The sequence below is a fragment of the Oncorhynchus keta genome, unplaced genomic scaffold, assembly GCF_023373465.1.
Source record: "Oncorhynchus keta strain PuntledgeMale-10-30-2019 unplaced genomic scaffold, Oket_V2 Un_contig_269_pilon_pilon, whole genome shotgun sequence".
Classification (NCBI taxonomy): Eukaryota; Metazoa; Chordata; class Actinopteri; order Salmoniformes; family Salmonidae; genus Oncorhynchus; species Oncorhynchus keta.
Genome location: NW_026285285.1, coordinates 420117 through 434087, shown reverse-complemented (window position 1 = coordinate 434087; position 13971 = coordinate 420117). Strand labels below are relative to the sequence as shown.

The 13971-nt window shown below is 43.6% G+C and overlaps 1 protein-coding gene across 1 annotated transcript in view; it reads right to left on the bottom strand.

The window, feature by feature from the left end:
• Positions 1 to 3316: 3316 nt before the first annotated feature.
• LOC118378495 (phosphatase and actin regulator 3-like) overlaps positions 3317 to 13971 on the bottom strand; it is an 81380-nt gene continuing 70725 nt past the window's right edge. Inside the window, exons 9-12 of the mRNA XM_052506617.1 lie at positions 9992 to 10047; positions 7537 to 7739; positions 7366 to 7442; positions 3317 to 4910 (exon numbers count right to left, since the gene is read on the bottom strand). Coding sequence (XP_052362577.1) covers positions 4895 to 4910; positions 7366 to 7442; positions 7537 to 7739; positions 9992 to 10047 — 352 coding nt within the window. The 3' untranslated portion in view covers positions 3317 to 4894. The remainder of the gene's footprint in view (positions 4911 to 7365; positions 7443 to 7536; positions 7740 to 9991; positions 10048 to 13971) is intronic.

Below are 13971 nucleotides of genomic sequence, written 5' to 3'. Positions count from 1 at the left end.
ATTAAAGACCCTCCAACCAACCACCTTATTAAAGACCCTCCAACCAACCACCTTATTAAAGACCCTCCAACCAACCACCTTATTAAAGACCCTCCAACCAACCACCTTATTAAAGACCCTCCAACCAACCACCTTAATGAAGACCCTCCAACCAACCACCTTATTAAAGACCCTCCAACCAACCACCTTATTAAAGACCCAACCAACCACCTTATTAAAGACCCTCCAACCACCTTATTAAAGACCCTCCAACCAACCACCTTATTAAAGACCCTCCAACCAACCACCTTATTAAAGACCCTCCAACCAACCACCTCATTAAAGACCCTCCAACCACCTTATTAAAGACCCTCCAACCACCTTATTAAAGACCCTCCAACCAACCACCTTATTAAAGACCCTCCAACCAACCACCTTATTAAAGACCCTCCAACCAACCACCTTATTAAAGACCCTCCAACCAACCACCTTATTAAAGACCCTCCAACCAACCACCTTATTAAAGACCCTCCAACCAACCACCTTATTAAAGACCCTCCAACCACCTTATTAAAGACCCTCCAACCAACCACCTTATTAAAGACCCTCCAACCACCTTATTAAAGACCCTCCAACCAACCACCTTATTAAAGACCCTCCAACCACCTTATTAAAGACCCTCCAACCAACCACCTTATTAAAGACCCTCCAACCAACCACCTTATTAAAGACCCTCCAACCACCTTATTAAAGACCCTCCAACCAACCACCTTATTAAAGACCCTCCAACCAACCACCTTATTAAAGACCCTCCAACCACCTTATTAAAGACCCTCCAACCAACCACCTTATTAAAGACCCTCCAACCAACCACCTTATTAAAGACCCTCCAACCAACCACCTTATTAAAGACCCTCCAACCAACCACCTTATTAAAGACCCTCCAACCAACCACCTTATTAAAGACCCTCCAACCAACCACCTTATTAAAGACCCTCCAACCAACCACCTTATTAAAGACCCTCCAACCAACCACCTTATTAAAGACCCTCCAACCAACCACCTTATTAAAGACCCTCCAACCAACCACCTTATTAAAGACCCTCCAACCAACCACCTTATTAAAGACCCTCCAACCACCTTATTAAAGACCCTCCAACCACCTTATTAAAGACCCTCCAACCAACCACCTTATTAAAGACCCTCCAACCAACCACCTTATTAAAGACCCTCCAACCAACCACCTTATTAAAGACCCTCTCCAACCACCTTACCACCACCTTATTAAAGACCCTCCAACCAACCACCTTATTAAAGACCCTCCAACCAACCACCTTATTAAAGACCCTCCAACCACCTTATTAAAGACCCTCCAACCAACCACCTTATTAAAGACCCTCCAACCAACCACCTTATTAAAGACCCTCCAACCAACCACCTTATTAAAGACCCTCCAACCAACCACCTTAATGAAGACCCTCCAACCAACCACCTTATTAAAGACCCTCCAACCACCTTATTAAAGACCCTCCAACCAACCACCTTATTAAAGACCCTCCAACCAACCACCTTATTAAAGACCCTAAAGACCCTCCAACCAACCACCTTATTAAAGACCCTCCAACCAACCACCTTATTAAAGACCCCTCCAACCAACCACCTTATTAAAGACCCTCCAACCAACCACCTTATTAAAGACCCTCCAACCAACCACCTTATTAAAGACCCTCCAACCAACCACCTTATTAAAGACCCTCCAACCAACCACCTTATTAAAGACCCTCCAACCAACCACCTTATTAAAGACCCTCCAACCAACCACCTTATTAAAGACCCTCCAACCAACCACCTTATTAAAGACCCTCCAACCAACCACCTTATTAAAGACCCTCCAACCAACCACCTTATTAAAGACCCTCCAACCAACCACCTTATTAAAGACCCTCCAACCAACCACCTTATTAAAGACCCTCCAACCACCTTATTAAAGACCCTCCAACCAACCACCTTATTAAAGACCCTCCAACCAACCACCTTATTAAAGACCCTCCAACCAACCACCTTATTAAAGACCCTCCAACCACCTTATTAAAGACCCTCCAACCAACCACCTTATTAAAGACCCTCCAACCAACCACCTTATTAAAGACCCTCCAACCAACCACCTTATTAAAGACCCTCCAACCAACCACCTTATTAAAGACCCTCCAACCAACCACCTTATTAAAGACCCTCCAACCAACCACCTTATTAAAGACCCTCCAACCACCTTATTAAAGACCCTCCAACCAACCACCTTATTAAAGACCCTCCAACCAACCACCTTATTAAAGACCCTCCAACCAACCACCTTAATAAAGACCCTCCAACCACCTTATTAAAGACCCTCCAACCAACCACCTTATTAAAGACCCTCCAACCACCTTATTAAAGACCCTCCAACCAACCACCTTAATGAAGACCCTCCAACCACCTTATTAAAGACCCTCCAACCAACCACCTTATTAAAGACCCTCCAACCAACCACCTTATTAAAGACCCTCCAACCAACCACCTTATTAAAGACCCTCCAACCAACCACCTTATTAAAGACCCTCCAACCAACCACCTTATTAAAGACCCTCCAACCAACCACCTTATTAAAACCACCTTATTAAAGACCAACCAACCACCTTATTAAAGACCCTCCAACCAACCACCTTACCAACCACCTTATTAAAGACCCTCCAACCAACCACCTTATTAAAGACCCTCCAACCACCTTATTAAAGACCCTCCAACCAACCACCTTATTAAAGACCCTCCAACCACCTTATTAAAGACCCTCCAACCAACCACCTTATTAAAGACCCTCCAACCAACCACCTTATTAAAGACCCTCCAACCAACCACCTTATTAAAGACCCAACCAACCAACCACCTTATTAAAGACCCTCCAACCAACCACCTTATTAAAGACCCTCCAACCACCTTATTAAAGACCCTCCAACCAACCACCTTATTAAAGACCCTCCAACCAACCACCTTATTAAAGACCCTCCAACCACCTTATTAAAGACCCTCCAACCAACCACCTTATTAAAGACCCTCCAACCAACCACCTTATTAAAGACCCTCCAACCAACCACCTTATTAAAGACCCTCCAACCACCTTATTAAAGACCCTCCAACCACCTTAATAAAGACCCTCCAACCAACCACCTTATTAAAGACCCTCCAACCAACCACCTTATTAAAGACCCTCCAACCAACCACCTTATTAAAGACCCTCCAACCAACCACCTTATTAAAGACCCTCCAACCAACCACCTTATTAAAGACTCTACAACAACAGCAGTTCTTAAAAAGTCAACTTGTATTGTGCAGACGATAAATAGTGCTTACAAAGGTGCTTTAGACCACGTGTTAAACTCATTCCACGGGTGGCTGTGTCTCTGAAGGTTCTCTCTCCACCCTTGTACTTGATGGATGAATTAAGGTCACTATTTAGGTCTTAATTGAAAGGAAAAAACAAAAACCTGCAGACACTCGGCCCACCGTGGAATGAGCTTGATACCCCTGCTTTAGACAGACATTGTTACCGACAACATTAATAACACTGTCAGCCCATAGAGAGAGATGCCTGGGTGCTGGAGGGGAGACTAGCGTTTAGGGTCGCAAAATCCTGCCACTTTCCCAAAATCCCCAGGTTTTCCAGAAATCCTGGTTAGAGATTCCTGGAATCAGGAGAGAATAAATGAAGCATAAAATCCTGAAACCCTCCAACTGGAATTTTCTGGAATTTTGCAGCCTTTAACTAGTGTTTCTGAAGAGGAGAGGAAATGGGTTTCGTTGGTCACATGCACCACATCCTTTGCCATCGTTCTTTCAGCTTTCAAAGAGTCTGTTATAAAATAAGGAATATGGTGCCATTTGGGACGCATTCCAATGTGTCTCCTCCGTCCTCTAACATGGAGAAACAAGGTGTTGAGGAAAATGTTCAGATGGTCCTCTGAAGGAGATGTGCTGTTTCCTCTGAGCAGGTTGGAGGAGGAACCAGCCTGATCGCTGCCTTCGCCATTCTGTCTCACTGCACTTATCTGTCTAGTCTTTATCCAATAGGTGTTTGGAATACATCGGAAAATGACTGATCCAATCAGATTCCTCTCAGAAACAGTGATTGGTTGAAGGTGATGCAAGTACGTTTTGAATACTGCATCTCATCACAGACATAGGCTCAAACTGAGGAGGAATGTGAGATTGGTGCGTGAAGTGAAATAGAATGGTGAATGCAGCGATCAGGCTGGTTCTTCCAGGTTGGAGGTTCCTCGTAGTTCCTCCTGTGGCTGATCCAAGGATCCACTATGAAACCAGACCCCAAGCACTCACAGTCAACGTAATTTATTTCAGTTTATTCCACAGCGGCAGTCTCAGGGATGTCCTCTTTCATCCTTTAGCCTCTTCTTCGTAGGTTTCTTTAACCACACTAAGAGAAATTCTGAGAAACATTTGTTGCATGGCAATAGTTTTCTGATTCTTTTAGACTGCTGGTATGGAGTGAAAAGAAAAACAACTCTAACAACTAACAAGTGCTGTCATCTTTTTCATTCATCTTTTTCTCATTGGTTGACATCTAGGAGCAAGCGACCAGAGACGTTTTGATAGCCCCTTTAGGAGAATATCAGTCTGATGTCTCCTGTGATCTTTCCTGGGCGCCAGCTCTAGAGACATAGCCTCCATGGTGACACACAGAGAGACAGACAGCCTCCAAGTTGGCACAAAGACAGACAGATATCTGTAGGTCGAACATCCGGGAACTAGCCCACATATCAAGACAGGACAGTCTGGGGCCATGGGTAGGAGCCTGGGAACACTGTCACATGGTCTTCACTGATAATTGGACCACCCAGCTTCTGCAGAAGAAACCACCACTACACTACGGCCGATGGAACCTAGAAACACGAGAGAGGAGAGAGAGAGAGTGGAAAGAGGAAAGAGGAAAGAGAGGGAGAGAAGAAGAAAGAGAGGGCAGTCAGTGTTAGATGAACTGATCCATGCCCAGAAATACATCAATCAGACACCTATTAATAACTGAACGGACTGAAGGTGATCTATTAATAACTGAACGGACTGAAGGTGATTTATTAACAACTGAACGGACTGAAGGTGATCTATTAACAACTGAACGGACTGAAGGTGATCTATTAACAACTGAACGGACTGAAGGTGATCTATTAACTGAACGGACTGAAGGTGATCTATTAACAACTGAACGGACTGAAGGTGATCTATTAATAACTGAACGGACTGAAGGTGATCTATTAATAACTGAACGGACTGAAGGTGATTTATTAACAACTGAACGGACTGAAGGTGATCTATTAACAACTGAACGGACTGAAGGTGATCTATTAACTGAACGGACTGAAGGTGATTTATTAATAACTGAACGGACTGAAGGTGATTTATTAATAACTGAACGGACTGAAGGTGATTTATTAATAACTGAACGGACTGAAGGTGATCTATTAACAACTGAACGGACTGAAGGTGATCTATTAACTGAACGGACTGAAGGTGATCTATTAATAACTGAACGGACTGAAGGTGATCTATTAATAACTGAACGGACTGAAGGTGATCTATTAATAACTGAATGGACTGAAGGTGATCTATTAATAACTGAACGGACTGAAGGTGATCTATTAACAACTGAACGGACTGAAGGTGATCTATTAACTGAACGGACTGAAGGTGATTTATTAATAACTGAACGGACTGAAGGTGATCTATTAATGACTGAACGGACTGAAGGTGATCTATTAATGACTGAACGGACTGAAGGTGATCTATTAATAACTGAATGGACTGAAGGTGATTTATTAATAACTGAACAGACTGAAGGTGATCTATTAATAACTAAACGGACTGAAGGTGATCTATTAATAACTGAACAGACTGAAGGTGATCTATTAATAACTGAACGGACTGAAGGTGATCTATTAATGACTGAACGGACGGAAGGTGATCTATTAATAACTGAACGGACTGAAGGTGATCTATTAATAACTGAACGGACTGAAGGTGATCTATTAATAACTGAACAGACTGAAGGTGATCTATTAATAACTGAACGGACTGAAGGTGATCTATTAATAACTGAACGGACTGAAGGTGATCTATTAATGACTGAACGGACTGAAGGTGATCTATTAATGACTGAACGGACGGAAGGTGATCTATTAACTGAACGGACTGAAGGTGATTTATTAATAACTGAACGGACGGAAGATGATTTATTAATAACTGAATGGACGGAAGGTGATCTATTAATAAGTGAATGGACTGAAGGTGATCTATTAATAACTGAACGGACTGAAGGTGATCTATTAATAACTGAACAGACTGAAGGTGATCTATTAATAACTGAACGGACTGAAGGTGATCTATTAATAACTGAACGGACTGAAGGTGATCTATTAATAACTGAACGGACTGAAGGTGATCTATTAATAACTGAACAGACTGAAGGTGATCTATTAACAACTGAACGGACTGAAGGTGCTCTATTAATAACTGAACGGACTGAAGGTGATCTATTAATAACTGAACAGACTGAAGGTGATCTATTAATAACTGAACAGACTGAAGGTGCTCTATTAATAACTGAACGGACTGAAGGTGATCTATTAATAACTGAACGGACTGAAGGTGATCTATTAATGACTGAACGGACTGAAGGTGATCTATTAATAACTAAACAGACTGAAGGTGATCTATTAATAACTGAACAGACTGAAGGTGATCTATTAACAACTGAATGGACGGAAGGTGATCTATTAATAACTGAACAGACTGAAGGTGATCTATTAATAACTGAACAGACTGAAGGTGATCTATTAACAACTGAATGGAGGGAAGGTGATCTATTAATAACTGAACAGACTGAAGGTGATCTATTAATAACTGAACAGACTGAAGGTGATCTATTAATAACTGAACGGACGGAAGGTGATCTATTAATAACTGAACGGACTGAAGGTGATCTATTAATAACTGAACAGACTGAAGGTGCTCTATTAATAACTGAACGGACTGAAGGTGATCTATTAACAACTGAATGGACTGAAGGTGATCTATTAAGAACTGAACGGACTGAAGGTGCTCTGTCCTCAGTGCTGGACAGAAACTGAGTAGTAATAGTTAGGTAATGGTCATCTGTGGAGAGGCAATCCAGGATTTTGTAACTGTGTCAGATAGAAAGGGGGTATAGCGACGGCAGGGGAGGGGAGTGGAGAGCTCAGACTAACTCCCTCTGTAGAGGAGGGGAGCAGGCCAGACCCTGAACAGTCTAGGATAGTAAAACCAAAAGCACACACACACACACACAAAACCACCCTCACATACCTTGTCAGGTGCTTGCTGGAATTGTGAACCTCCATCTCGTTATTCTTGAACTCATTCAGCTCCTTCCTTATTGCTGCCTGGAGAACACATCAACAACAACCATGTCAACAACAACAGGTGGTAAAAACAGGAGCTCAGCTGTTTATGTGTGTCTGTGCGAGTTGAGCTGACCTTGTCTGAAGCAGACAGCCTGGTCCAGGGTTTATCTGCCCTGCGGTCGTAGTCCTGAGCCTTGGCCACCTCAACATAGTCACTGAAACGAATCAGTATCTTCCTGTCCCTTAACTCATCTACTGTAGGACGCTGGTTCAACTTCCTGTTGAGTCTCTGTTTGATCTCCCTCCTCTCCTCCTGCTCTGACTGGTCATTCCTCTCTGGAGATGAAACAGGAAGAACAACAGGTCAGAAACACAGTGCAGGAGGAGAGAGATGCAGGGAGGAGAGAGATGGGGAAGAGAGATGAAGGAAGGACAGAGATGGAGAGAGATGGAGACAGATGGAGAAGAGATGGAGGAGACAGATGGAGAAGAGATGGAGACAGATGGAGAAGAGATGGAGACAGATGGACCCTGACATTGATCTGAGACTGGACCCTGACATTGATCTGAGACTGGACCCTGACCTTGATCTGAGACTGGACCCTGACCTTGATCTGAGACTGGACCCTGACATTGATCTGACAACTGGACCCTGACATTGATCTGGCAACTGGACCCTGACATTGATCTGACAACTGGACCCTGACATTGATCTGACAACTGGACCCTGACATTGATCTGACAACTGGACCCTGACATTGATCTGACAACTGGACCCTGACATTGATCTGAGACTGGACCCTGACATTGATCTGACAACTGGACCCTGACATTGATCTGACAACTGGACCCTGACATTGATCTGACAACTGGACCCTGACATTGATCTGAGACTGGACCCTGACATTGATCTGACAACTGGACCCTGACATTGATCTGACAACTGGACCCTGACATTGATCTGACAACTGGACCCTGACATTGATCTGACAACTGGACCCTGACATTGATCTGACAACTGGACCCTGACATTGATCTGAGACTGGACCCTGACATTGATCTGACAACTGGACCCTGACATTGATCTGAGACTGGACCCTGACATTGATCTGACAACTGGACCCTGACATTGATCTGAGACTGGACCCTGACATTGATCTGACAACTGGACCCTGACATTGATCTGACAACTGGACCCTGACATTGATCTGACAACTGGACCCTGACATTGATCTGAGACTGGACCCTGACATTGATCTGACAACTGGACCCTGACATTGATCTGAGACTGGACCCTGACATTGATCTGACAACTGGACCCTGACATTGATCTGAGACTGGACCCTGACATTGATCTGACAACTGGACCCTGACATTGATCTGACAACTGGACCCTGACATTGATCTGACAACTGGACCCTGACATTGATCTGACAACTGGACCCTGACATTGATCTGAGACTGGACCCTGACATTGATCTGAGACTGGACCCTGACATTGATCTGACAACTGGACCCTGACATTGATCTGACAACTGGACCCTGACATTGATCTGAGACTGGACCCTGACATTGATCTGAGACTGGACCCTGACATTGATCTGAGACTGGACCCTGACATTGATCTGACAACTGGACCCTGACATTGATCTGACAACTGGACCCTGACATTGATCTGACAACTGGACCCTGACATTGATCTGAGACTGGACCCTGACATTGATCTGACAACTGGACCCTGACATTGATCTGACAACTGGACCCTGACATTGATCTGAGACTGGACCCTGACATTGATCTGACAACTGGACCCTGACATTGATCTGAGACTGGACCCTGACATTGATCTGACAACTGGACCCTGACATTGATCTGAGACTGGACCCTGACATTGATCTGACAACTGGACCCTGACATTGATCTGACAACTGGACCCTGACATTGATCTGACAACTGGACCCTGACATTGATCTGACAACTGGACCCTGACATTGATCTGACAACTGGACCCTGACATTGATCTGACAACTGGACCCTGACATTGATCTGACAACTGGACCCTGACATTGATCTGACAACTGGACCCTGACATTGATCTGAGACTGGACCCTGACATTGATCTGAGACTGGACCCTGACATTGATCTGACAACTGGACCCTGACATTGATCTGACAACTGGACCCTGACGCTAGGCCAATTGTACCCCGCTTCACGGTCGCGGCCAGCTGCAACACAGGCCGGGATCGAACGCTGGGTCTTTAGTGACGCCTCATCGGGAGGCACTAACAAAGTTGTTTTAAATTGTTTCATTTTTTAAAAAGAAACAAATGGAGTATAAACTGTAGTGTCGTAGTTCCATGCAACATGTATTCATCACCATGGCAATACATTCAACACTGAAGTAATATAGAGATTTAGTCATGTTGCGTTGAAGCCCACCCGGCTCATCTGGAGAGTCGATACAGACAGTGGGACAGTTTCACTTATTAAAACTGATAATAAACTATGATCCCTTATAAAGGATCATATTTGTTATATCCTCTCGTTTTAATTGATTATAAACTATGTATCATGATCCAATACTCACGTTTGAGGATGTTCCGACTCTCCAGCTCCTCTACCGCGGGTCTCTGGCTCAGCCGCCTGCGGAAAAACACTAGAATCACGTTCTGAACCATGATGTTGTTGTCTGTTCCCCCCCGGTCCTCCAGTCAGGTCACAGTCTCTGACAGACTCTACTAGCAGCAGCAGAGGTCAAAGATGTCTGAGTCGGCGTGCAGAACAGCTCCAGGATCTACACTTCCTCGTTACCATCTGGAGTCTAGAAACCCTCTTCTGTGACTGAACCGAGAGCGCCTCCACATCGGGGTAGAATGCAAGGCGCGTTTTATCACGTTTCAAACACAAATTCACGATTGCAGAATATTTGTCCAGTTTTGGAGCGTTCTTTTCCCTTCAATAAATATTTCCCAAGTGCAAGATAAAACAGTAAGGATAGTTTGAGCGCGACTGGAAAGTAAAATTATAAATCTGTATGATCCTTTTCCAGGTAGATGAAGGACTGAGCTCAGTTAGTGGCTGTGGCAGAATGCGGAGTGTCCTGCTCGGTTCTCTCCTCTAACTATTCTGTCTGGCTACTGACGCTGTCCGATGTAGTGGAGTAAAGAGCTTAGGCAAAACTACTTTAAAGTACTACTTAAGTCATTTTTTTGTCTGTACTTTACTATTTATATATTTTTGACAACTTTTACATTACATTTCTAAAGAAAATAATAATCCATCTTCAGGTCCTGTCCCTCTTCTGGTCCTGTCCCTGGTTCTGTCCCTCTTCTGGTCCTGTCCCTCTTCTGGTCCTGTCCCTGGTCCTGTCCCTCTTCTGGTCCGGTCCCTCTTCTGGTTCTGTTCTGTCCTGTCCCTGTTCCATATGGGCCCTGGTCAAAAGTAGTGCGCTTTAAAGGTAATACGTTACCATTTGGGATGCAAGTCCAGTCTATATAAAGCCCAGCATATGTCCCAGCCCAGCCCTGGCAGAGAGAGGTGGAGCAAAACACCTGGGTTACAGAACTGAAATAGAACAGCTATTCTAAGGGCTCAGCTGTGACTAAGGCACTGCACGGTAGGGACCACTGAGACGTGTGTTTATGTGTGTGGGAGTGTGGACAGGATGTGTGTTTATGTGTGTGGGAGTGTGGACAGGATGTGTGTTTATGTGTGTGGGAGTGTGGACAGGATGTGTGTTTATGTGTGTGGGAGTGTGGACAGGATGTGTGTTTATGTGTGTGGGAGTGTGGACAGGATGTGTGTTTATGTGTGGGGAGTGTGGACAGGATGTGTGTTTATGTGTGTGGGAGTGTGGACAGGATGTGTGTTTATGTGTGTGGGAGTGTGGACAGGATGTGTGTTTATGTGTGTGGGAGTGTGGACAGGATGTGTGTTTATGTGTGTGGGAGTGTGGACAGGATGTGTGTTTATGTGTGTGGGAGTGTGGACAGTAGGGACCACTGAGACGTCTACACACAACAAGGGTACCATGTGCTGAATAGGACAACATGGTCTACCAAGAATATAAATCTTACTGGGACAACATTTCGCCCTAATTTTCCTCCGCCTTCCATCCCCATGGGCTAGGTCAGTCTTCTGTATGCGACCCTGCAGCCCATCCCGCACCCCCGGCCTCGTGCCTTGAACCTGCGCACTTTCAGTGGATACAGCTGGAGAACTGCAAGGCAATCCCATTGTGTGCCACTCGGTAGCCATGACCAATATATATTGTCCTGCTAATAACAGGGTTGATAATATATCTGCGGGAATATCCAATGGCTTTTATACAATTCTAAATTAATAATAATAATAATCGCTTTGTTTAAAAAATAACAATATTTTGGAAATTATTTTGTTTTCAATTGTCGCAAAACAAGCGAGAAAAAAGTCTGTTGTTGAACACGGGATGAGACATTGTTACTAATATTTACTGGTTTATGTTTCCCTTCACTGTCAGTTAGAGACACAGTAGGACCCAAAAGCAGAATCAGTGCTCTAACTCCCTCTTGTGGTGGTCTGGAACAATGAAGTGGTGACGCAGCGTACCGTACTAAACCACAAATTACCTCTGAGTCCTGCAGCATAATCACAAAACTTTTAGTGGAGCAACCATTGTACAACCGAGAATAACTATTGGATATCAGAGAGACGTCAACTTACCAGCACAACCAGCATTACTACCAGGAATACGACTTTCCCAATGTGGATCCTTTATCTGCATCTCCCAGGGCATTCAAACTGATTCCAGAGGCCGACCCAAAACAATGCCGCCAGAGGAGAGGATGCCGGGGCGGTCTTGTAGTGAGAGTTCGGATGCGCGCACACCACCCACCGCTCCCGAGTACATTACTCGCTAATAACCAGTTCCTAGTTAACAAAGTCGCCGGAATCAGGGCAATAGTAGTGGAGAGGGTAGTGGAGAGGGTAGCAAGTTTTAAGTTCCTCGGCATACACATCACAGACAAACTGAATTGGTCCACTCACACTGACAGCGTCGTGAAGAAGGCGCAGCAGCGCCTCTTCAACCTCAGGAGGCTGAAGAAATTCGGCTTGTCACCAAAAGCACTCACAAACTTCTACAGATGCACAATCGAGAGCATCCTGGCAGGCTGTATCACCGCCTGGTACGGCAACTGCTCCGCCCTCAACCGTAAGGCTCTCCAGAGGGTAGTGAGGTCTGCACAACGCATCACCGGGGGCAAACTACCTACCCTCCAGGACACCTACACCACCCGATGTTACAGGAAGGCCATAAAGATCATCAAGGACATCAACCACCCGAGCCACTGCCTGTTCACCCCGCTTCCATCACTATATATTTATATATATATATTCTTTACTATCTATTGTATCTATCTATACTACACCATCTATTGTTTACTATCTATACTTTCGATTCTATACTATCGATTCTATACCATCTATTCTATACCATCTATTCTATACCAACTATTCTTTACTATCTATTGTATCTATCTATTCTTTACTATCTATTCTTTACTATCTATTGTATCTATCTATTGTATCTATCTATTCTTTACTATCTATCTATTCTTTACTATCTATTGTATCTATCTATTCTTTACTATCTATCTATTCTTTACTATCTATTGTATCTATCTATTCTTTACTATCTATTCTTTACTATCTATTGTATCTATCTATTATTTACTATCTATTATACTATCTATTCTTTACCAACTATTCTTTATTATCTATTCTATACTGTCTATTCTTTACTATCTATTCTATACTATCGATTCTATACCATCTATTCTATACCATCTATTCTATACCATCTATTCTATACCAACTATTCTTTACTATCTATTGTATCTATCTATTCTTTACTATCTATAACCAGTCACTACCACTACTATAACCAGTCACTACCACTACTATAACCAGTCACTACCACTACTATAACCAGTCACTACCATTACTACTGTAGACACTACCACTACTATAACCAGTCACTACCATTACTACTGTAGACACTACCACTACTATAACCAGTCACTACCATTACTACTGTAGACACTACCACTACTATAACCAGTCACTACCATTACTACTGTAGACACTACCACTACTATAACCAGTCACTACCACTACTATAACCAGTCACTACCACTACTATAACTATAACCAGTCACTACCACTACTATAACTATAACCAGTCACTACCATTACTACTGTAGACACTACCACTACTATAACCAGTCACTACCACTACTATAACTATAACCAGTCACTACCACTACCATAATTATAACCAGTCACTACCACTACTACTGTAGACACTACCACTACTACTGTAGTCACTACCACTACTATAACCAGTCACTACCACTACTATAACTATAACCAGTCACTGCCACTACTATAACTATAACCAGTCACTACCACTACTACTGTAGACAACACCACTACCACTACTATAACCAGTCACTACCACTACTATAACCAGTCACTACCATCACTATAACCAGTCACTACCACTACTACTGTAGTCACTACCACTAG